This window comes from Ahaetulla prasina, chromosome 2, assembly GCF_028640845.1.
Source record: "Ahaetulla prasina isolate Xishuangbanna chromosome 2, ASM2864084v1, whole genome shotgun sequence".
NCBI lineage: Eukaryota > Metazoa > Chordata > Lepidosauria > Squamata > Colubridae > Ahaetulla > Ahaetulla prasina.
Genome location: NC_080540.1, coordinates 19,031,933 through 19,056,028, shown reverse-complemented (window position 1 = coordinate 19,056,028; position 24,096 = coordinate 19,031,933). Strand labels below are relative to the sequence as shown.

Below are 24,096 nucleotides of genomic sequence, written 5' to 3'. Positions count from 1 at the left end.
CTCCTCCACCAGCATCTTTTCTCCCTCTCCTCCCCCCGCCCACAGCAGCTGCTCTGCCCCACCCGCAGGCCTGCTCCCCTAAGGAATGCGCCAGATCTGAGTCACCCGCTCAGTCTCTAAATAAGGGCAGAAGCGCTTGGTCCGGGTGGGAGGGCCAGGACAGCTGCCTGACGCTACCTCTTGCGAGAAGCGAGGAGAATTTTGCAGAACCTCCCTTCCTGCACATGCTGCCACAGCAAAGGGAAAAACCCAGATGAGAGTCTGTTACTCCTCCCAAAAGAAATGCTTTGCTATCCAAAAACTAATGATGAATCAAATGCCACATACCCATTTTGTACTTGTACTTACAGTCTCTTACTGTACTTTAAAAGAAGTTTCCATGTGCCAATCTCAATTGCTGATGTCTGCATAAATATACTCTTGGCACCAATGCACGGATAATTCCTTCTTTCTTTCTTTCTTTCTTTCTTTCTTTCTTTCTTTCTTTCTTTCTTTCTTTTTTTCTTTCTTTCTTCCTTCCTTCCTTCCTTCCTTCCTTCCTTCCTTCCTTCCTTCCTTCCCTCCTTCCTTCTTTCCTTTTCTTTCTTTTTCTTCTCCTTCTCTTTCTCCTCCTCCTCCTCCTCCCCACCTCTCCCTTCTCCTCCAACTCCATAAAGCCATTGTCAGCTCTAGGCTTCTCCTTCATCTTCCCTCCAAATGATAATTCTGCTCAGTCAACCAGAGTTGTGCTGCAACCAGAGCAACAGCACTGGTGGCTAGAGCCCAGTTTATCTAGTAAGCAGCTATGCCAATCCCAAATCAGCTGCGAAAGTTTCCAAAAAATTAAATTTGACGTAGAGGGTCCCGGAGGGATGAATGGAATTGAGTTGGGGGTTATGATGCTTTTGAGAAGAAGAACCAAACTTATCTCCTACCTTCTCCAAATTAGTGTGGTTTTAGGTTCAGTTAGGGTTGTTTACTTTTTACTCTTTTTCTAAAATTATCCTTGGTAGCTAAGTTCACATGGAAAGCGTGCTCAGGGTAAATAGTGGTTTGCTCAATTACTTCAGTTTTCTGAGTTCGCAGATTACAAAGAACCATATACTGTACAGGGTGCATTTGAAGCATCCCCTGGATTGAAAACGTAGTTCAAAGTAGTATTGTGCAAACAGAGTTAGTGCACAAAACTAAAATTTAAAAATAGAATGCGGTACAAACCCTTTTCTGCTGATTTCTTCTGACCAAATGGGTGTAAAAGGTGAACACAAGCCAGTTTCTCTGTACCTTCAATTACCTTGTGGGATTATTTCAGAGCCTAATTTAACCATACATAGTGTGACCCAAGGCAAAAAAAATGTTCCTCTGACATAAGTTTTTTGGAAACAGAGTAAGAAGCGTATTCACTGAATCATTCATTCATGTATGTGTAGATATACTGTACATATAAACACACACCATCCATAGGGAATAGAAGGGAGGAAAGAGTGCAGAGAAGAGCAACAAAGATGATTAGGGGACTGGAGGCTAAAACACATGAAGAACGGTTGCAGGAACTCGGTATGTCTAGTTTAATGAAAAGAAGGACTAGGGGAGACATGATAGCAGTGTTCCAATATCTCAGGGGTTGCCACAAAGAAACTATTCAAACTATTCTCCAAAGCACCTGAGGGTAGAACAAGAAGCAATGGGTGGAAACTAATCAAGGAGAGAAGCAACTTAGAACTAAGGAGAAATTTCCTGACAGTTAGAACAATCAATAAGTGGAGCAACTTGCCTGCAGAAGTTGTGAATGCTCCAACACTGGAAATTTTTAAGAAAATGTTGGATAGCCATTTGTCTGAAATGGTGCAGGGTTTCCTGCCTCGGCAGGGGGTTGAACTAAAAGACCTCCAAGGCCTCTTCCAACTCTGTTATTTTGTTATTCTTCCTAATGGATGGATTGGTCTTTCTCAATTTGGGTCATCTACCAGAGTCTGGGAGACTGAAGATTCTGCACGGCATCTTAGCTCTCCCTGGCACTGCACTCTTCTGGACAGAGAACTTAGAACATAGAAACATAAAATCCTTGGGTTGGAAGGGAACTCCGAGGTCTAGTTTGAGCTTGTTCCTGGGATCTGTTGGAGCCACTCTTCCAATTTAGGACGCACAGCCCTGAGTGCTCCTACAACAACAGGGACCACTTTGGCCTTTTGCTTTCCACATTCTCTTTCTGGTTTCCGCTTCAGGCCCTGGAACTTCTCCAGCTTCTCGTACTCCTGATGTTGCTGTCACTTGGCACCGATTTTTAATTATAATATTAATTAGTCATACAATATATAACTAATTAATTTTAGTTAGCATCCAATGCTTTTTGGCATCCCGTTGTTGTTGTTGTTTTTTAAAGGGATATTAGATGGTGAAAAGGAAGATTAGATGGCGAGGGATAATAGCAGAACAACCAGAACAGAGGTGCCCTTTACTGACATAAATGGGAAAATAAAGCATTCGGTCAAAGGGGGCCTTGAGTTTGTCAATCATTTCAGGGCCTTTGCACTCATTGTCTCAATGAGACACTGATTGTTGGGGCATCCCGGTTGCCTCGCGCTGCCCTGCCTCCCCACTACGCAGGTGATCCACGGCTCCAACGGCAGTTATTTGGCAGCCACCAGCTTCACGCACACACATCAACACCAGGAGCTTCCTTCCCCCCTCCCACCCCATAAGGCAACCCTGAGGGGGAAACTGGGGTTTGACCAGTGGTGGATTGCCCCCGGTTCACTCCGGTTCTGTAGAGCCGGTAGTAAACTCTGCTGGTGTTCAGAGAACCGGTGGTAATGGCTGGCTGGTCACGCCCCCAAACCAGTTCTCCAATCATCAGAAGTTTTTTTTTTATATACTTTTAAAAGCCTCTTTTCTTCAGCCAAAAAGGGGCTTTTAAAAGAAAAAAAAAAACCCTCTGATGATCGTGTGGCTGAGCAGGGTTCCTCCGAGGATCCTTTTAAAAACTTCTTTTCTCTGGCCCACCTAATCCCCCCTCCTCACTTACTTAATTAAGCAAGCTCCTTTCGGGCTCGCTTTCCTTCGGCGTCTCCAATCAGTTACATTGTCTGGAAGGCAGAATCAGTTGCAGCTAATGTAATTGATTGGAGTTCCCCAGGAACTCTGGGAGTTGAAGTCCACAAATCTGCCTGGAATCCATTGCTCAGCCAACTGCTTTGCTGGCTGAGGAACTCTGGGAGTTGAAGTCCACAAACTTTTAAAGTTATAAGGTTGGAGACCCCGATCTAAAAAATGTAAATAAAATAACAAAATATTTGTGCAGCTTTCTGAAATTTGGTGTGTTTCTGTAGTGTTTCACTCTAACTACACACAGAATCTCACAAAGCTGTATGTGGCATTTTGTGTGTGTGAGTCTGTTGTGTTGTGTGTGTGTGTAAAGTGTGAAACTTGGTTTTTGAGCTTTTTGTGGCTTTGTGAGGTTCCTGCTTGTTGCAGGGGCCCTTTTAGGTGAAGTGCAGTTGCTTTTACATTGTGTATGAGTCAGTTGTGTTGTGTTTTGTTGTGTTTTGTGTGTGTGTGTGTACAGTGGGAAACTTGGTTTTTGGTATCTCTTATTGTTTTGTATGGTCGAGATGTGCCCACCGGGTTTCCGTGCATTCCATCAGTCGAGGGCCCAGGGTAGGGGTGGGGGGGTGGCGGTTGTTATTAAAGAGAGTCTAGAGCCGAGGGAGACCACTGTACCTCAGATTGCCGGGTGTGAATCCCTCTTTGTGAGGTGGGGTCATAGGTGTCAGATGGGCTTGCTGGTCACGTACCTGGCTCCTTGCTGCGTGACAGCCGCCCTGCCCGAGCTCCTGGAGGTGCTGGCTGGGGTGGCAGTTGAGACCCCCAGACTTTTAGTCATGGGGGATTTTAACTTGCCATCTTCCGGCTCGTCATCGACGGCAGCTCGGGAGTTCATGGCTTCCATGACGGCCTTGGACCTGACCCAAGTAGTTGATGGCCCTACTCACATTGGGGGTGGCACTCTGGACCTGATTTTTCTCTCTGGTCAGTGGTTGAGAGATCTGGACTTAAAGGAAATAGTCACTGAACCTTTGTCATGGTCAGATCACTTCCTCCTTCGCTTGGACTTTCTGACCGCCATTCACCACCACAGGGAGACGGAGCCGATACGTTGGTTCCGTCCCAGGCGCCTGATGGACCCGGATGGGATCCAGACGGAGCTTGGGCCATTTCCTGAGGGTCTGGCTCACGGCTCGGCTGAGGAACTTGTTGCGGCCTGGGAACGGGCCGCGGCGGGGGCCTTAGACCGTGTCGTGCCTTTGCGGCCTCTGACCCGGCGCGGGTCCCAACCGGCTCCTTGGTTCTCCGAGGAGCTGAGAGGATGAGCGCGGAGAAGGCGCCTAGAGAGTTCCTGGAGGTTCAGCCGCTCGAAGCTGATCGGACACTAGTGAAGTCCTATACTAGGACTTACCTAGTGGCATTGAGGAAGCGGCGTAGCTCGCCTCCTCCCTCATTGCATCGGCAGATAACCGCCCAGCCGCCCTGTTCGGGTGACTCGCTCCCTCCTACACCAGGGGCGGGATGACCCGTTGCAGGGGCGTGCTGAGGAGTTTAACGGTTATCTATACGATAAAATCGCTCAGCTTCGGGATGGTCTGGACCAAGATTGATGTGACACGGGTGAGATGCTCGAGGGTGGTCTTGGCGATATTGTTTGGGATGAGTTTGACCCTGTGGCTCCCGAGGACATGGACAGGTTGTTGGGTAGGCTGAATGCCACCACGTGTTTACTGGACCCGTGCCCCTCCTGGCTGGTGCTGGCCACTCGGGAGGTGACACGAGGCTGGCTCCAGGCGATTACGATTGCTTCTTTGGTGGAGGGCGTCTTCCCGGCCGCCTTGAAAGAGGCGGTGGTGGGGCCCCTCCTTAAGAAGCCTTCCTGACCCGCTGTTTTAGGTAATTATCGTCCGTCTCCAACCCGCTTCGCGAAGGTTGTAGAGAGTATGGTGGCATATCAGTTTCCTTACACCTGGATGAAACTGTCTATCTAGACCCGTTCCAGTCCGGTTTCCGGCCCGGTTACAGCACGGAGACGGCTTTGGTCGCGTTGGTGGATGATCTCTGGAGGGCCAGGGATAGGGGTTGTTCCTCTGCCCTGGTCCTATTAGACCTCTCAGCGGCTTTCGATACCATCGACCATGGTATCCTGCTGCGCCGGTTGGAGGGATTGGGAGTGGGAGGCACCGTTTATCGGTGGTTCTCCTCCTATCTCTCCGACCGGTCGCAGTCGGTGTTGACAGGGGGGCAGAGGTCGGCCCCGAGGCGCCTCACTTGTGGGGTGCCGCAGGGGTCGATCCTCTCGCCCCTTCTGTTTAACATCTACATGAAGCCGCTGGGTGAGATCATCAGTGGTTTCGGTGTGAAGTACCAGCTGTATGCGGATGACACCCAGCTGTACTTTTCCACACCGGACCACCCCAACGGTTATCAAGTGCTGTCCCGGTGTCTGGAGGCCGACGGGTCTGGATGGGGAGAAACAGGCTCAAGCTCAATCCCGCCAAGACAGAGTGGCTGTGGATGCGGCATCCCGGTACAGTCAGCTAAATCCATGCTGACCATCGGTGGCGAGTCAGTGGCCCCGATGGAGAGGGTTCGCAACTTAGGCGCCCTCCTGGATGAACGGCTGTCTTTAGAAGATCATTTGACGGCCGCCTCCAGGAGAGCGTTCTACCAGGTTCGCCTGGTACGCCAGTTGCGCCTTTCTGGACCGGGATGCCCTATGCACGGTCACCACGCACTCGTGACGCCTCGCCTGGATTACTGCAATGCTCTCTACATGGGGCTCCCTTGAAGGGCATCCGAGGCTGCAGTTAGTCCAGAATGCGCTGCGCTGGTGATAGATGGAGCCCTCGTGGCTCCCGTGATGACACCCATCCTGCGCAGACTGCACTGGCTACCTGTGGCCTTCCGGTGCGCTTCAAGTTTTTGGTGACCACCTTTAAAGCGCTCCATGGCATTGGGCCGGGTTATTTACGGGACCGCCTACTGCTACCGAATACCTTTCACCGACCCGGCGCCTCATAGAGAGGGTCTCCTCAGGGTGCCGTCAGCGAGGCAATGTCGCCTGGCGACGCCCAGGAAGGGCCTTCTGTGGGGGCTCCCACCCTCTGGAACGAACTACCCCGGCCTCGCTAGCTGGACCTCGGACCTTCACTGGCTCAAAACATACCTATTTAATTGTGCAGGACTGAGCTAGATTTTAAATTTATGGGTTTTAACTGGGTTTTATTTTTTATATTTTAAAATACGGGCTTATAGAATAAGTTTTTTAATTGTTTTTATAGTGTATTTATGTGTCTATGTGTTTTTTAAGTGCCTGTAAACCGCCCTGAGTCCTTCGGGAGATAGGGCGGTATATAAATAGGATTAATAAATAATAAATAAATAATAAATAAATAAACTTTGTTTATTATTTTTATTATTTATTGTTATTGGCCACGCCCACCCAGTCACATGATGGCCAAGCTACTCTCTCCCAGTCACATGACCATCAAACCACGCCCAGTGTCACATGACCACCAAGCCACACCCACAAAATAAGCCACGCCCACAGAACCCGTAGTAAAAAAATTTAGAGCCCACCCCTGGGTTTGACACACTGCAACATTCAAAATCACAACAGAGGACCACAAGTACCCTAACTCCATGGCTTGGAACCCAGGTCTGAGGAGGACCATGAGAGTTGTTATCTCACACATCTAGAAGCCCTGTGACTGGGAATATCGATTTATGTATTATTAAGACCGTTGTTGAGGATTCCATGTTTCTTTGGACAGTGCTGTGACTTTAAGCAATAGCATTTTAGTCATATAAAAACAGATAAAAAGATCTTCCTAAGTTTTTAGATTTCTTGCAGGGATAGCATAGTATTATAAAAAAAGTGAGGACAGGCTTTGTATCAGATTAGGAAATATACATATACAAACATACAAATATCAGGACGTTGAAACTAGGCTGAGAAACACACCCGTTGGATAGTTTTGCTGGCATTTGAAGATCAACTTGTGGTTAAACAGAGCAGAGTTGTCCGAACCAGCCTCTATTGCCCTGCTGTCAACTTGATTTACAAACCAATCTCTGCCTCTCCTCCTCCGCCTTCACCTCTACCCTTGTCATTAATAGACTTCACTTAATTGGGATTAACTTGGATTAATTCCCATGGGAACTGCTTGGGAAGGAGATAATGTCAAAGATCGCCTGTTCTTCTGAACTCTGTGCAGCAGGGCTGGGAAGAACCTGCGCTGAGAAATGGGGAAGAGGCAAAGGCAGGATCCTTAATACCATTTCAGGTAGTCCTCGATTTATGATCACAATTGAGCCCAAAATGTCCATTGCTAAGCAAGACAGTTGTTGAGGGAGTTTTGCCCCATTTTATGACCTTTCTTTCCACAGTTCTTAAGTGAATCACTGTGTCAGGGTTCCAAGCAACACCCCCAGGTAGAAAGATGGCTTCCAGGTCTGACACACTGCAGGTGTTAAATTAGTAACAGGGTTGTTAAGTGAATCTGGTTTCCCCATTTGACGCGGCTTGTCAGAAGATCGCAAAAGGGGATCTCATAACCCCGGGATGCTGCAACTCTCATAAATACATTCCAGTTGTCAAGCATCCGAATTGTGATCACGTGATCATGAGGAAACTACAAGAGTTGTGTGAAAAACAGTCACAAAGTCACTTTTTTCACTGCTGTTGTCACGTCAAATTGTCCTTAAACGAATGGTTGTAAGTTGAGGACAGTACAGGAAAGAGAAGCGTGGAGATAAGACCTCACCTTTCTTGGGCAGAATTGGTGAAGCCCTGCCCAGCTTACCGATTAAAAATAGGCTTCCTGAGTTTGCAAATCTCAACCTGTGCTATGAATCATTTATAGAGTACATTTGAAAGCGGTGTAAATGAGGTGCTTGGTGTTTCTTTGCTCGTGTCTTTTCTTTGCATTTTTTTTTCTTTGTGCCTTTTCTTATACCAACCCTAAGTGGCAAGTGATGCCAACAGATATATTTCAAATTCAGGGATTGTGGCCGCACAGGCTGAGAATTCTGGAAGTTGACCTCCTTATAACTTGAGTTGGGGGAAGGATGCATAAATGGAGTCTTCCCCACCTTCTTTCAATTTTGCAAGTGATATTGGAGCAAACTCCCTATGAGATTTGTTCTCTTCATGCCTTTCTTTCGTAAGAGGTGAAAAACGCGATCTTCAGTTAGACCCAGCAGATTGCCTCTCACGCTTGGCTTCTCTGAGCATGGAATTATATTTGTACGGCAAAACATTTTCTTCTGTATTTTCCCCCACCCACTTCTTCATGTTGCTGAGTTTTTATCTTGCTAAGAAGCCACACAGTCTAGTTTAAGCACTTACCTCAGCTGTCTTAATATAGTTGGTAATCCGTTTCAGGCTGTTTCATTCATTCGCTACAGTGAAGTATTGTGGTAGAAGGTTCTTCCAGGTCTATAAAAATCCCAGGGCATAGAATGGTTTGCCAGACAAAAAGTTATCTCCCATGGATAAGAACAAATGGAGCTCAAGATGGAATCTGCTACCAGTACAAACCCTCATTCATTACAAGCATTCATGGGATGCAGGAAACGTCTGCTGTACATGCTCATAGTTACTCTTTGTCACTTCACAGTGTTTCTGAATGCCTGATCCATAAGCTGTTGCCATCCAAGTAGGTTCTTCTCAACTGCCCCTTGATCTCCGAGACCAGGGCAAGCCCTTGACCCAGACTTTCCATCCTGTTGGATAGCTTTTATTCTAAATAAGATCAATTCTGCAATCCGTTCCATGCTTATTACGGAGAGCACCCATTAAGCTGGGTCTCTTGAGATTCGGCCAGAAAGCTTTAAAGAGAAGCTGAATCTTCAAGAGCAGCTGGGAAACACTGTGGAAACCTCAAGAACAGGTCTACAAGATGGAGCTAGGTAGATGGAAAAATTGACTGACGTAGCATAAGGCAGCTGGCCCAGAATTTGAAGGCGTAACTGTCAATTTGCCATTCTGATCTCTCTCCCCTTCCCACTATGCATTTACTTAACATTGTAAGCTCCCTGGATAGGGTAACTTTGTGTTTGTACTCATGTATTTGATGCTTTCTACCTCCTTTATCTATATATATAAAAGCAAAAACCACTCACGCTGTAATTACGAAATATCCAAAACTGCAAAGCCTACAAACTTGAAATTTGCCACGTGTTCCTTTTGGCTTCTAGGTGCTCACTAAGAAAGGACTTTTTGAAATGAGCACCAAAGCATTAGTATTTCCTATATTATTATTAACATGCTCTGATGCTAAGGAGTTCTACTCCTCCTCCCCACCTGAAAAGAAATCTGTTCCAAATGCAAAACACAAGCAGAGGAGAAGAGTTTCACTTTCAGTTTTACTTTTACAGCAGGAAGCAGTTTTAATATAGAACACTTGAGCTAAGCTGCAGCCAGGCTCCTTCCTGTCTCCTCCTTGCTCACACAGCAAATACTGTTTGAGTTTCCAAACACCCCTCAACTCTCTCACACACTGACAGGATGGTAGCCAGATGAATACTGATGGATGCTACGGGCTGGGACATTCTACTTCCCCTCCCCCTTTGTTCCAACTGCCAGTTGCATTATATTAACACACTCTGAAGCTACAGAGTTACACATTCTACATTAAGTTTCAGGCTGTGTCAATTTATCAAGCCCGAGCACATAGTTTCGTAGTGAAGCACGGGCGTCCAGCTACTTATTTTTATAAATAACCCAAGGCAACCTATTTGCCTCCTCTTCCTATTTTTCCCACAACAATCCTGTGAGGTGGAGATAGAGACTGACCCAGGGTAACCAACCTGACTTTCATGCTTAAAACAGAACTAGAACTCAGTCTAGCCACCCCATTAACCATTATACCAGACTGGCTCTTGCTGGTGCTTTTTTCTGGTTTTTTTGCTATGTAGCACACACTACTGTACACATATTGATGTGTATCCCAAATGGGGATCATCCGGAGGTGGGAGGACTGACTTGAGATCAGTTAAGAAAACCTACCTGCTCATCTTGACTATTTATTTATTTATTAAACATGTATATCATCTAATTCCCTATGACTTTGAGAAATTCTCATGGGGTACACATCCTCTCTTCTTCCTCTTGTTATTTTTGACTGCTGGGCTTTCTTGCATATTAAGCTAGTGGATGATAAAAAGCACACCTGATTCTAAAGTCATAGAATTGGAAAAGGTGATGAAAGAAACCACAAGGATCATCTAGACTAATTCTGTGCAAAGGGCATATAAATAAATTAAACCATCCCTGAGAGGTAGCCTTCAGTCTCTTCTTAAAAATCTCCAACGATGACAAAATCCATAACCTCTTCTCTCACACAAGAGATACCTTCTTGCCAGAGGAGTGCCTATGGGCCAATTCAATATTATTTTCTGAAAGTTTATCACCTGCTGTACTTTGTACTCTGTATCGGCTGGAAAATAGTTGCAGTGTGTGACCTGGGATGGTGAGGAGACATCCTAGGAAGCCAAGGAAGAAAGATTTATTGGCTAAAACGTTTGCAATCTTTTTATTTACATATCCCAAGACACTGAAGCCCCTTTTGCTTGAAGTCTTTCAACATTTAAAAAAAAATATTAATATTTCTGTGGTTTAAACCCAAGCAAACCACAGTAAATCTTTTCAGGATGAGAAGAGCTCAAGAAGCAGGACATAAGAGGGTTCTGAGGGGTCCTTGATGTCTCCGAGTTTGGTTGTTTTCTTGCAGATGTTTTGTTACTATTTTATTTATTTATTTATTTTATTTAATCACATTTTTATACCGCCCTATCTCCCGAGGGACTCAGGGCGGTTTACAGCCTAATAAAAACATACATATAAATACAAAATAAAACACCAATTAAAAAACTTATTAAATACGGCCAAATATTAAAAAATTACGATCAAAATAATAAAACCCCATTAAAACCAAATTTAAAATTTAAAATTCTAGTCCAGTCCTGCGCAAATAAATAGATGTGTCTTAAGCTCGCGGCGAAAGGTTCGAAGATCAGGAAGTTGACGAAGTCCTGGGAGAAGTTCGTTCCAGAGGGTGGGAGCCCCCACAGAAAAGGCCCTTCCCCTGGGTGTCGCCAGTCGGCACTGCCTGGCTGACGGCACCTGAGAGTCCCTCCTGTGAGGCGCCGGGTGGTGGGAGGCAATCGGTGGCAGCAGACGGTCCCATAGGTAACCCGGCCCTATGCCATGGAGCGCTTTGAAGATAATTACCAAAACCTTGAAGCGCACCCGAAAGGCCACAGGTAGCCAGTGCAGTCTGCACAGGAGAGGTGTCACATGGGAGCCACGAGGGGCTCCCTCTATCACCTGCACAGCCGCATTCTGGACCAACTGGAGCCTCCGGGTGCTCTTCAAGGGGAGCCCCATGTAGAGAGCATTGCAGTAATCCAGACGAGATGTCATGAGAGCATGAGTGACCGTGCATAGGGCATCCCGGTCTAGAAAGGGGCGCAACTGGCGAACTAGGCGAACCTGGTAAAAAGCTCTCCTGGAGACGGCCGTCAAATGGTCTTCAAAAGACAGCCGTCCATCCAGGAGAATGCCCAAGTTGCGCACCCTCTCCGTTGGGGCCAATGACTCGCCCCCAACAGTCAGCCGCGGCTGCAGCTGACTGTACCGGGGTGCCGGCATCCACAGCCACTCTGTCTTGGAGGGATACTTGCTAGCACTGATGATACTACCTAATTTGGGTAATGAAACATCTGCAAGAAAACAATGAAGCTCAGAGAGCACCAAGGACCCCTCATTTCAACCCTGAGCTACAAATAGTCTCCGTTTTTGATAAGAGGGTTTTGTTGCAAGGCAGACATAATTTGATGTCTTGCCTGCATCCTTTCCCTTAATTTAGTTCTCCAGAGGCCACACACACTCAATTACACCACACTGGGCTTTCCAGCTGCACTGTACTCCTACTCCCGCGATCCCATCCTGGACTCTTAATGTGTAATTCTCCTATGGCTCTAAATGTAGCTACTGTACCATAAGTGCGACTCAAACTCATTAAGCCTTTGTTTTCTTATAAGGCATCTTTTGCCTCCTAAGAGATTTAACCCCTGGAGTCTCACTGAAGAATATGATAACCTCCCTTCAAAAAGTAAAGGACCAAATTATGATTTGCTGCAACAGTTACAAGAAACTTTAAAGACCATCCCTGTAAAGTAGAGAGACTTAAGGTAGAAGCAGATGTATATCAATAGCATTCATTTACATATAATTTATGTACGTGTTTGTTTATTTGTTTGGCCCCCAACCTTTGCGGTTGGTGGCCCGGCTGGGTGGAAGAGGGGAAGTGCACCATGTTTGGGGGGTCGAGGCGGCACATGCGCACACGGTTGCCCAAGTGGTGGGCTGATGTGCCCACACGCAAGCCTGTCAGCCTGCCCTTCATGCAAATTAAGCTGCAGGTGAGTGCTCCAGCTAGCCACTTGCGCAGTCCAATTCCGAATAGGTCAAGGCCCGGTAGTGGGCCGGGGTTCGCGGGTTGGGGATTCCTGATTTAGCCAATGACTCTGGACAGCTTACAACATAAAAAACATTGAAAAACACTAAAACTATCATAAAAGCACAGCAGATAAAATCATTAACAGATAAAATCAGTGGTGAAATCTTAATTTTTTTTACTACCGGTTCTGTGGGTATGGCTTGGTGGGCATGGTGTGGCTTGGTGGGCGTGGCAGGGGAAGGATGCTGCAAAATCTCCATTCCCACCCCACTCCAGGAGAAGGATATTGCAAAATCTCCATTCCCACCCCACTCTGGGGCCAGGCATAGGTGGTATTTGCCGGTTCTCCGAACTGCTCAAAATGTCCGCTATCGGTTCTCCAGAACCTGTGAGAACCTGCTGGATTTCACCCTTGGATAAAATCATTGACACAAGATGGTTAAGAAATGAGCCAGACACACAGTGGGTGGGGGAGGTATGGTTGAATTTTGATTAATCAACCACCTCCAGTACAAAGCTCCCCCATTGGGTCCCCAAGCCACCTGATGTATGATATGGTAATTATGATGTAATTTACATCCCATCTTTCCTTGGGGAGCATATGTGGGGCAGGATCAGCCTTCTCTAAGGCTTCTTCTATCTAAGCATCTTAAAGGGCCAGATCTACTGTATGAAGATTAAGCACAGCATGCCTCTTCAAATTGTTTTTTAGGGTAATGTATCAAAGTGGTGAATATTGATCATTCTCCCTGATCTCCTAAATCCGTGATGGCGAACCTATGGCACGCCCTCTCTGTGGGCTTGCACGCCGTTGCCAGCTGCTCTTCTAGTTTCTGGCGCATGCATGCGCACTGGCCAGCTGGTATTCAGGTTTCTGGTCCTCTGGCACGTGCACATGTGCACACGTCCTGGTCTGGGCACTCGGTGCTGAAAAGGTTCACCATCACTGTCCAAAATTATACTATTGAAAATGGAGAAGATTAGGGGTAAATAGAAAGGGTTTATTGTGTTGATATCTGGGAATTTTTGGTGCTCCATATGAAACCGTGGGTTTGTGGTTCTATAATCTGATCGGTATGTTCTTTGCATCAAGTTTTGATTGGCAATTCTCTACCAGGATTTTACTTCAAGAACAAAGAATTCCTGCAGGCTAGAAATTGCCCCTGCCATATGAGTACAACACATAGGATGAGCCTGTGGGAATAAAACGACCCTGCCTGTACATGTTCTCATCCTAGACTCAGTAGTGAGATTCAGCCAGTTCGCACCACTTCGGGAGAACCGGTTGTTAACTTTCTGAGCAGTTTGGTGAACTGGTTGTTGGAAGAAATCATTAGGGCAGAGAACCGGTTGTTAAATTATTTGAATCCCACCACTGCCTAGACTTACTTTACCTGACACAGAGTAAACCCCATTAAATTAATAGACCTTACTTTTTGAGTTTGCATGTACAAGATTTTACTATTAATCTAGTGAAGGTTTTCCAACTGATGTTCTACAAATGTGAATTCTTCAACTCCGTAATGTACTCTGTTCTCTGGGGATTAAGGGGATGAAGTCCATCACATTTATACGGCATCTCAAAAGGCATCAGATTAGGGAAAGCAAATCTAGTTTGAGACAAGCCAAGAGCATAATCTTGCATAGCCAGAAGTCAATGGGTAACTGCAAGAACGGACTTGTGGTATTTACCATCCATCCATCTCTCCCTCTTTCTCTCCCCACCTGCAGCTTAAGATTTCATTCAGTGAGAATCAGCTGGAAAGAACATTCCAATACCCATCAGAGAGTTCTCTACTGGAGGAGTTTGGGCCCCCAGAAGAGTCAGAGTCTTTGATTAGCACAAACCCACTTGGTGATGAGGAAGAAGAAGAAGAGGAGTTGCTGTTGCTTCATCGTGGCCTCCCTGGCCTGCTCAGGAGCAAACCACTTATTGTAGGTGAGTATCTGGCCATACCTTGGAAATGCTTGGATTAGAATGGATCACAAATCCACTTTCAACAATCACCCTTGGCACAGATTCTGTTATGTATTAACAGTTGTACCTTTAAATATTTGAGCGGGAAATCAGCACGTTGCTGATTGGACGAAGCCTCCTGCAGAACTGTATAAAAGGAGAGGTTTTTCCCCCAGCCTGCTGCTGGGTTCACCCTATATTAAAGAGCTGTTGTCACTACCCTGGTCTCCAGCCTCGTTACTTCCCGAACATAACATTGGCGACGAAGGTGGGATCTCGAGGCTGAGGAGAACCAGAACCGAGCTGAAGCACGATGGGCCAGACCCAGCAAACTCAGGGCAGAAGCGGAATGGCAGTTACACTCCACCGCACGTTCAACCGGCTAAGGAGAAATGGGGAACTATATGACCCGTTTGAAAGTTTCTAGAAGCCAACGAACTGCAGGAGTTCCAGATAACCGAAAAGGGCTTATTTCTTAAGCCACTGCGGTCGGAGGTCATTGATATCGCGGAAGCCCTGGCAGAGCCAACCGTTAGTCGGTGTCGTGGCCGACTCTGCAGACTTTGCTGAAGAACCATTTCGCCCCTGCGCCGTCCAAATCGTGCGGCGGTTTGAATTCGGAGGCGAAGGCAGATGGAGGCGAGTCATCGGTGACTACATGGCCGCCCTGAAGGCGTCCAAGGACTGCGGATACCGAGACCTAGGCGAGGTGCTCCTCGAGCAACTCATCCGAGGGTCAAGACATCCGCGACGGCGGCTGCTAGCAGAGCAACCTGACACTGGCCACGCTCTGGACGAAGCCAGAGCACATGAAATGTCATCCCAAAGCGGCAGAGACACTGCAGAAGCCTTCAATCCAAAGGCGGCGAAAGGCAACGCCAGTACACCAGGAGGAGGTTCAGGAATCCGACGGTGAGATGAGGAAGGGTCTGCCGGACCGAGAAACGCGACAAAGGGGACCGTGAATCACGGAAGCTGCGGGGGCAACACCAGCGCCAACGCTGCAGGTTTAAAGACGACATGTCGGCGGTGTGGGAAGAAAGGCACCTAGCTCAAGTTTGTCGAGCGCCCAACCTTCCCGCCGAAAATTCAAATCGGCCAATCAGAGCTGGAATCGAAAGGCGACCGCGATTGGCTCAAACAAAAAAGGCGATTCCAACCAAACAACTGTGGTCATAGGTCACCGACCAAAGTGGAGAAGAAGATCTTCACCAGCCAAAATAGAGGGAGTACGGTGCCGGCTTGAAGTGGACACGGATCAGCGATCACCATCATGTCCTGGGACACTTTGGCAAGTCGCTGCCGTCCGTCGTCAAGCGCCACCTGCAAGCACAACGGCTACGAGTCCACGACTACCAGGGAATCGCATCCTGTTCGAGGGACCACCTCCGTCCGAGTCGAGTACGGCCCTCACAAGAAGACCCTGCCCATCACGATCGTCGAAGGAACTCTGCCCAGTCTGTTGGGACTAGACTGGTTTCGTGCCCTGGGCATGGGAGTGACTGGCATCTACAGAAGTGACTGCAATTTGAAAGACATTCTCTTTAACGAGTTCCAAGGTGTCTTCAAGGACTGCCTGGGCAAGTACAAGGGGACCCCTATTTCCTTCAACTTAGACCCCCAGGTAGCCCCCATTAGGCTTAAGGCGAGGAGAGTCCCTTTTGCCCTAAAACCAAAAATCGATAAGGAGCTGGACAAGCTCATAAATCAGGGGATTTTGGTGCCAGTCGATCACGCAAAGTGGGAGGCATGTCGTCACCCAATAAAAACCGGACGGGTCAATTAGAATTTGCGCTGACTACAAGGCGGCTTAACAAAGCCTTACAGAAAAGCGCGTACCCGGTTCCCATGGTGCAACACTTATTGCACTCTTTGGGGCAAGGGCAAGTCTTTGCAAAGTTAGACTTGGCCCAAGCCTACCAACAACTGCCAGTAGACGCCCGCACAGAAGCCCAAAGCGATTGACGCACAGGGGGCATTCAAGTGCACCGATTGCAATTTGGGGTTAGTGTGGCACCAGGGCTGTTCCAAAACCTGATGGAACGACTACTGCAGGGCTCCCAGGGTAGTTCCCTACTTGATGATGTCCTAATTTCAGGGAAAACATGGAGGAATTGGGGGCGGTTAAGAAAGGTCTTGAGCATTTTCCGGACAGCCGGTTAAAAGTCAAGACAAATAAATGCCAGATAGTTGAATCGTCGATTTCTTGGGCTACGGATAGACAAGAAAGGAATTCACCCTACTGAGAGCAAGGTTAAGGCAATTAGGAAGGCTCCAGCGCCCAAAAACAAAGCAGAGCTGCAGGCATTCCTGGGATTGGTTAATTTTTACGGTCTTTTAAAGAACAAAGCAACCGTTCTTGGAACCGCTGCATAGGCTCTTAGGAAAAATACTGTTTGGTCTTGGGGAAAGTCAGAAAATAGGGCTTTTGAAGCAGTAAAGAACCTGCTCTCAAGTGATAGCCTGCTCATCCAATATCACGACTCACTACCCTAGTGCTGGTTTGCGATGCCTCCCTTATGGGGTGGGGCTGTACTCAGCCATAGACTTCAAAGCGGCACAGAAGCCCCTATAGCGTTCTACTCTAGAACGATGTCCTCCCAGAGAGGAACTACAGCCAATTAGACAAAGAAGCACTAGCCATTGTATCAGGGGTCAAAAATTCCATGAGTATGTCTTTGGGCGGAATTTTGAAATCGTGACTGACCACAGACCGCTACTAGGATTACTGGCTGGCGACATAACGCCTGTGGCACTTTCGCCACGCTTGACCCGATGGACTATATTTTTGGCGCTTATTCCATACAAGCTGCAGCATCGACCAGGAAAGAAGTGGGGCATGCAGGCGCTTGAGCCGATGCCCACTGCCAGGGGCGACCGAAGACCCCACTCCGGGGACACCCATCCTCCTTATTGACTCGTTGGACTCTGGCCCAGTCACATCTAAGGAAGTGGCTCGGGCATCATGCAGGACATTGTGTTAAGGACTGTACTCGGTTGGGTACAGAGAGGGTGGCCCGCTGCGGGCGAGCAGTTCAAGAATTTGTTAAAAAGCGAGATGAGCTCTCGGCTCAAGGGGTGCCTGTTATGGGGTGATCGTGTAATAATTCCTGATAAGTTAAGGGAAAGGTATTGGACCTCCTCCACGAGGTCACCCAGGATCGTAAGGATGAAGGGTTAGCTAGAAGCTATGTATGGTGGCCACTCATGGATGCAGAGATTGCTGAGAGGGTAGGGAAATGCCAAGCTTGCCAAGAGTCAGACCGCTACCCCAACAGCCCTGTCAGAGAATGGGAAAAGCCCCAAGGGCCTGGTCAAGAATCCACATTGACTTTGCTGGCCCCTTTCACGGCCAAACGTTCCTAGTGGTGGTGGATGCATTTTCCAAATGGTTGGAGATCATACTCATGAAATCCACCACGGCCGAGCAGTAATGTAACCCTCGCCACCTATTGCAACTCACGGGTTGCGGACACTCTGGTGTCCGACAATGAGCCCAATTCACGGCAGCCCAGTTTGAAGAAGTACCTGGCAGAGGAAGGCATCCGACATGCCCTCTCTGCGCCTTTCCACCCTGCGTCGAATGGCCTTGCAGGCGTTCCGTCCGGGCGCTAAGGAGGCGTGTCCAGGCTCAAGCCAGGTGACTGGCAAACAAAATAGACTTTCCTAGCCGTCCAGCACAGAACCCCAAGCACAGCCACTGGGAAAAGCCCAGCGAATTGCTAATGGGGCGAAACTCCGGTGCCCACTTGACCGTTTGAACCCCATTACACACCGAGGGTTACAAGGGGAACTAGAAAAACAAGGAAATGAGCATAGGCGACGGGTGTGGGCCGAAACTATAGGGGACGGCCCTAGTTGGGTCAGGACAAATAACAAAGATAACAGGCCCAAAATCGTGCGTGGTAGAGCTACCAGACAACCGAGTGTGGCGGCGCCACATAGATCAGTTAAGAAGCGAATAACTGACCAAACCAAACCAATGAGACAGATCATGACCAATACCACTTTGAATCCCACCACTGCCTAGACTTACTTTACCTGACACAGAGTAAACCCCATTAAATTAATAGACCTTACTTTTTGAGTTTGCATGTACAAGATTTTACTATTAATCTAGTGAAGGTTTTCCAACTGATGTTCTACAAATGTGAATTCTTCAACTCCGTAATGTACTCTGTTCTCTGGGGATTAAGGGGATGAAGTCCATCACATTTATACGGCATCTCAAAAGGCATCAGATTAGGGAAAGCAAATCTAGTTTGAGACAGGCCAAGAGCATAATCTTGTATAGCCAGAAGTCAATGGGTAACTGCAAGTACGGACTTGTGGTATTTACCATCCATCCATCTCTCCCTCTTTCTCTCCCCACCTGCAGCTTAAGATTTCATTCAGTGAGAATCAGCTGGAAAGAACATTCCAATACCCATCAGAGAGTTCTCTACTGGAGGAGTTTGGGCCCCCAGAAGAGTCAGAGTCTTTGATTAGCACAAACCCACTTGGTGATGAGGAAGAAGAAGAAGAGGAGTTGCTGTTGCTTCATCGTGGCCTCCCTGGCCTGCTCAGGAGCAAACCACTTATTGTAGGTGAGTATCTGGCCATACCTTGGAAATGCTTGGATTAGAATGGATCACAAATCCACTTTCAACAATCACCCTTGGCACAGATTCTGTCTCTTTTTTCTGGGTTTTGAATTGTAACTTGCAAGTTGGGCTAAAATGGGCTGACAACCTGTTGTGTTTATTGGAAAGAGAAGGAAGGTAGACAACTGCCATCGTAGAGAGATTAAGGAGTTTTTACACATCTGTCTGTTGTTTGACTTGCAGTAGCAGATGTTGTATGTCGTGCTTGAAAGCTTCCCTAGGTTAAAAATTCCCTGCTTATCCTCATACAGTGGGAGTTTTCAAGCATGATAGAACTGAAAAGGCTCACAAATATCAGTTGATGCTGATCAAAAGAGCACATTCATTGAGCTGAATTCAAAGATTTGGTTCAGGAATAATATGATCTATTTCCATGATAGACGGAGCTTTCGACAACCCTGAAGAAAGATTGTCCTTGAATATCAGATGATTCTAATGTCTAGAACTATATCCAGCAGTAGCAACAAAAGGAGAGCAAAGTTGTTGTTTTCCTTGTTTGCTAACTGCCGGTATTCTTTCTTTTCCTTTTTCTAGATGAGTCCTGTCGGCGATAGCTTATCGTCTTTCTTTCCTGGTGCAGGAAAAGGTAGAATCCATTTCAAGACTGAAGCTGTGTTCCAAAATCCTTGGCTGGACCTTGAATCTCTTTTTGTCTTCCAATGACTGACATACCAAGGAAAAAGAAGCAGGGACCAACAAAGACCTATCGGCCTTTTCCTACAGCTTTGAAGGCCGTATGTTTCTTCCTTCAGGAGTTACGCTGCATCTTCACCCTTGATATGGTTCTTCTCTTTGCGTTGACCCTGAAAACAGAACCTCTTCGCTTAGGAAAACGTATCTCACATCTAGATGGCTCCAAATTGTGCAAAATGCAGTCCGATCTAGATGGGAATCTCAACCAATGCTTTTCCTGCGCTCCTATCGGTCAGTGAGGAACCTGTGGACATGTTTTAAAACTTTCCCTGAGGAAAGACCATTGAACCTTCAAACACCAAGGGCTAATGTCATTGACCTATTTTACTCCTTATCATCAACCACGCAGCATTTGAAAGCTTCCCTAGGTTAAAAATTCCCTGCTTATCCTCATACAGTGGGAGTTTTCAAGCATGATAGAACTGGAAAGGCTCACAAATATCAGTTGATGCTGATCAAAAGAGCACATTCATTGAGCTGAATTCAAAGATTTGGTTCAGGAATAATATGATCTATTTCCATGATAGACGGAGCTTTCGACAACCCTGAAGAAAGATTGTCCTTGAATATCAGATGATTCTAATGTCTAGAACTATATCCAGCAGTAGCAACAAAAGGAGAGCAAAGTTGTTTTTTTTTAAATAATCAGACTACAAGTATTTGTAACTGAGATCAGATAAAACCCTAATTTTCATCCAGATATCCCCCCACTCCAAAAAAAAACCAAAAAAAAAAAAAACACCTCAGTACCATTATAAATAGAGAAGATACTTGTAAAACCAGAAAGGCTATAGCTGGAAGAATAGAAATAAACAGGAGCCTTAGAGATAATACTGAAGTGCCATCTAAAGGCCTTTTTAACAAGTGCAAAAATGGGGAATGCAAAACTCAGGAGTTGTTGTTTTCCTTGTTTGCTAACTGCCGGTATTCTTTCTTTTCCTTTTTCTAGATGAGTCCTGTCGGCGATAGCTTATCGTCTTTCTTTCCTGGTGCAGGAAAAGGTAGAATCCATTTCAAGACTGAAGCTGTGTTCCAAAATCCTTCGGCTGGACCTTGAATCTCTTTTTGTCTTCCAATGACTGACATACCAAGGAAAAAGAAGCAGGGACCAACAAAGACCTATCGGCCTTTTCCTACAGCTTTGAAGGCCGTATGTTTCTTCCTTCAGGAGTTACGCTGCATCTTCACCCTCGATATGGTTCTTCTCTTTGCGTTGACCCTGAAAACAGAACCTCTTCGCTTAGGAAAACGTATCTCACATCTAGATGGCTCCAAATTGTGCAAAATGCAGTCCGATCTAGATGGGAATCTCAACCAATGCTTTTCCTGCCGCTCCTATCGGTCAGTGAGGAACCTGTGGACATGTTTTAAAACTTTCCCTGAGGAAAGACCATTGAACCTTCAAACACCAAGGGCTAATGTCATTGACCTATTTTACTCCTTATCATCAACCACGCAGCATTTGAAAGCTTCAGCTCTGGGCTGAGGGACGTTGATGTAACTTTGTCTGGTTGTTGTTGTCGTTTTTCTGCTTTTTTTTTGTTTTTGTTTTTTTGATAAAGTATCTTGTCTTGTTATGATGTTTAAAAGAAAACAAAGCAAAGCACCATATTTCAGGGGGAGGGGGAGACCAGGGAAGGTTACACATCAGTATTCGGGTGGGTGGGTGGGAGGGGGGGGCCATTGAAGAGAAAGTCAATTCAACATAGCATGACTCTAGGTGTGAGTAATATGGCATGTAACTGGGCAATGGGGACGGGCCTCTCTGTGTTTTAAAATAAGAGCACTTAGTAAGGCATGGAATTGAGGGAAAGGTTATCTCTGCACGGGGGCAGAGACTGTTGTTCTTTGTGGTGGCATTTTGTGTTTTCTCTCTCTTTGACTTCAGGCCGAGGTGGTCTTGTGTGGGACTGCCAGGCTAAAGTAAGTAAATGGAACAAGGTGGGGTGGGGAGGCGGGGTGGGTGGGTGGGATGGAATGGACAAACAAAGCAGAATCAGGAGAAAGGTACCGCTTCTGGTTTTAGTCGCATCCATTTCATGTTTAGAATTCACAACTCATATGGATTTAGATGGGTGGGCATGAAGTGAAGTGAACAGAGCCATGAATGGTTAAAAAAAAATGAAGCGATGCTTTCAGGGGTGGCCACAGGGGAGGTTACAAAAGGTCTGCATGGTGTCCACAACAAAATACTCGAAGGTTGGACAATTGTGGCTGCCAAATTGACCTTTCTCCCCCAACACTCACCCCAGATGACTTTGAATTATTTGGCCAAAAAATTATTACTAGCAGTAATACTAGTTTCCCCTAATATAAGACATCCCCTGATAATAAGCCCAACCGGGCTTTTGAGCGCATGCGCTAAAATAAGCCCCCCCTAAAAAAGTCCTTCCCAAAAATAAGCCCTCCCCGAAAATATTTAACTGCATGCACAGCCGGTCCCCACTATTTCCTCTGGTTAGGGCTCGGGAGGCAGAGCTGGAAATCAGGTAAGACAGCAAGAAGAGCCCCATCTTGCTCCACCCGCCCCAAAGTAATAAGACATCCCCGAAAATAAGGCCAACCACTTATTTCAAGGTTCAAAAAAATATAAGACAGGGTCTTATTTTCGGGGAAACACGGTATTATTATTCTACCATCCATTTTTATAGGTACAGGTAGTCCTCGCTTAATGACTGTCTGTTTAGCAACCATTCAAAGTTATGATGGTGCTGAAAAAAGGGACTTACGGCTGGTCCTCATGCTTAAGACCGTTGCAGTGTTCCCATGGTCATGTGATTGTGATCCAGACACTTTTCAACCAGCTCACACTTAACTGTTTTTCAGTCATGTGGCTGCCATTTGTGACCTTCTCATTCAGATTCCAACAAGCAAAAATCAATGGAAAAGCCAACTGGAGGTTGCAAGTCACGGTCACATGATATCTTGCTTAAGAGCCATGGATGATTCACTTAACGACCTCATTGCTTAACGATGAATTTTGCTCTCCGTATCATGGTTGTAAGTTGAGGACTACCTGTACTTGCCATTCTGCACTGCATAGTATTTTTAACTAGGACAAATGCTTAACTTATTTAAGGTTAAGGAAAGCAAAGCCATGGTACATTTGTTTGAAGATGTTTACCTGGCGACTTCTATGCACCACCTGAACATCTGAGCACTACCGCTCAGCTTGCACGCCTTGATAAAGATGTGTTCATTTTTGATGAGAAGAAGAAGGAGCTATAGCTTTTGGGTCTCTCAGGATGACCTTCCACCTTGGGCAGTGAGGCAGAGGGCAAATCATTTGTAGTGCTGATAATAAAAAAATGAGGAAGTGGGTTGACTCAGGGAAGCTGAGGGCCAGGAGAAACCCTCCAAGCCCTCCACCCTACCCCATTCCATAACTCAGGTCCTGTCTCAGGGCTGTAATAGTTCAAAATTCCACATTTTGGAACCAAAAATATAATTCCTTTGTCCTCCTGGCTGAAAGTCTGACCTTAAGATGGAAGTGTCCAAATAAAATTGAAACTTTTCCTAAATTGCTGAACAGGAATTTTCTCTTCCCCAAACTGTGAAGCTTGGTTGACTGGCTCGATTAAATTACTCAAAGAATGGCACAACTCATCAATGGAACAAGAAGGCAGATTGAGAGAAAGTTGATGAATGTATGGGAGGAGGAAGGTGAGGCTTTAGGAACAATAACTGTTGAGTGAAGAAGTAAAAAGTTTGAATGGAAGGTGCAGAAGAGAAAATTACATATCTTCTCTCTCCCTTCATTATTAATTTATCTATCTGTGCACCCTTTTTAATTATCATTTCTCCTTTTATTTTGCACTGCCGGGACAGCCAAACATAAAGCCCATGAATAAGTGAGAGAGTGACTGAATACTGCAGACATATTTTTCTTTGACAGGCGTGTGATGGGGTCTGCAAAGATCAATGTATGTTAAATGAGGGCTGAAGAAGCTGTGTCCAGCCATTTCCATCAGTGTTTTTTTGTTACATGTAATTATTATTAACAATAAACCAGAATGATGTTGCACGATAATCTAGTGGTCTTTATTCCTCTACTCATCATGACAGTTATATAGATCTTTTCTTTAAAATAGCCATCTTGAATACAGTCCTTAAAGAAAATGACAATAAGATGTTCCTTCGTGGTCTCCTGGTCACATATATCTGTTATATCCTATGCACTGTTGAAAACAAAATGCTGGACTAGCTAGACTTTGGTGTGCTCCAGCAAAACATTTAATTCTTGCATTTATTTATTTAATGAATTTATATAGCCGTTCATCTCATAAATGTGACCCTGGGCAGTGTATAA

At 46.2% G+C, this 24,096-nt stretch overlaps 1 protein-coding gene across 3 annotated transcripts in view; it reads left to right on the top strand.

The window, feature by feature from the left end:
• Positions 1–14,486, top strand: part of PPP1R18 (protein phosphatase 1 regulatory subunit 18) — a 50,722-nt gene extending 36,236 nt beyond the window's left edge. For all 3 annotated transcript variants that reach the window (XM_058169760.1, XM_058169759.1, XM_058169758.1), the window contains exon 3: positions 14,226–14,486. In XM_058169760.1, the coding sequence (XP_058025743.1) occupies positions 14,226–14,471 (246 nt within the window). In that variant the 3' untranslated portion in view covers positions 14,472–14,486. The remainder of the gene's footprint in view (positions 1–14,225) is intronic.
• The last annotated feature ends 9,610 nt before the right edge of the window (positions 14,487–24,096 follow it).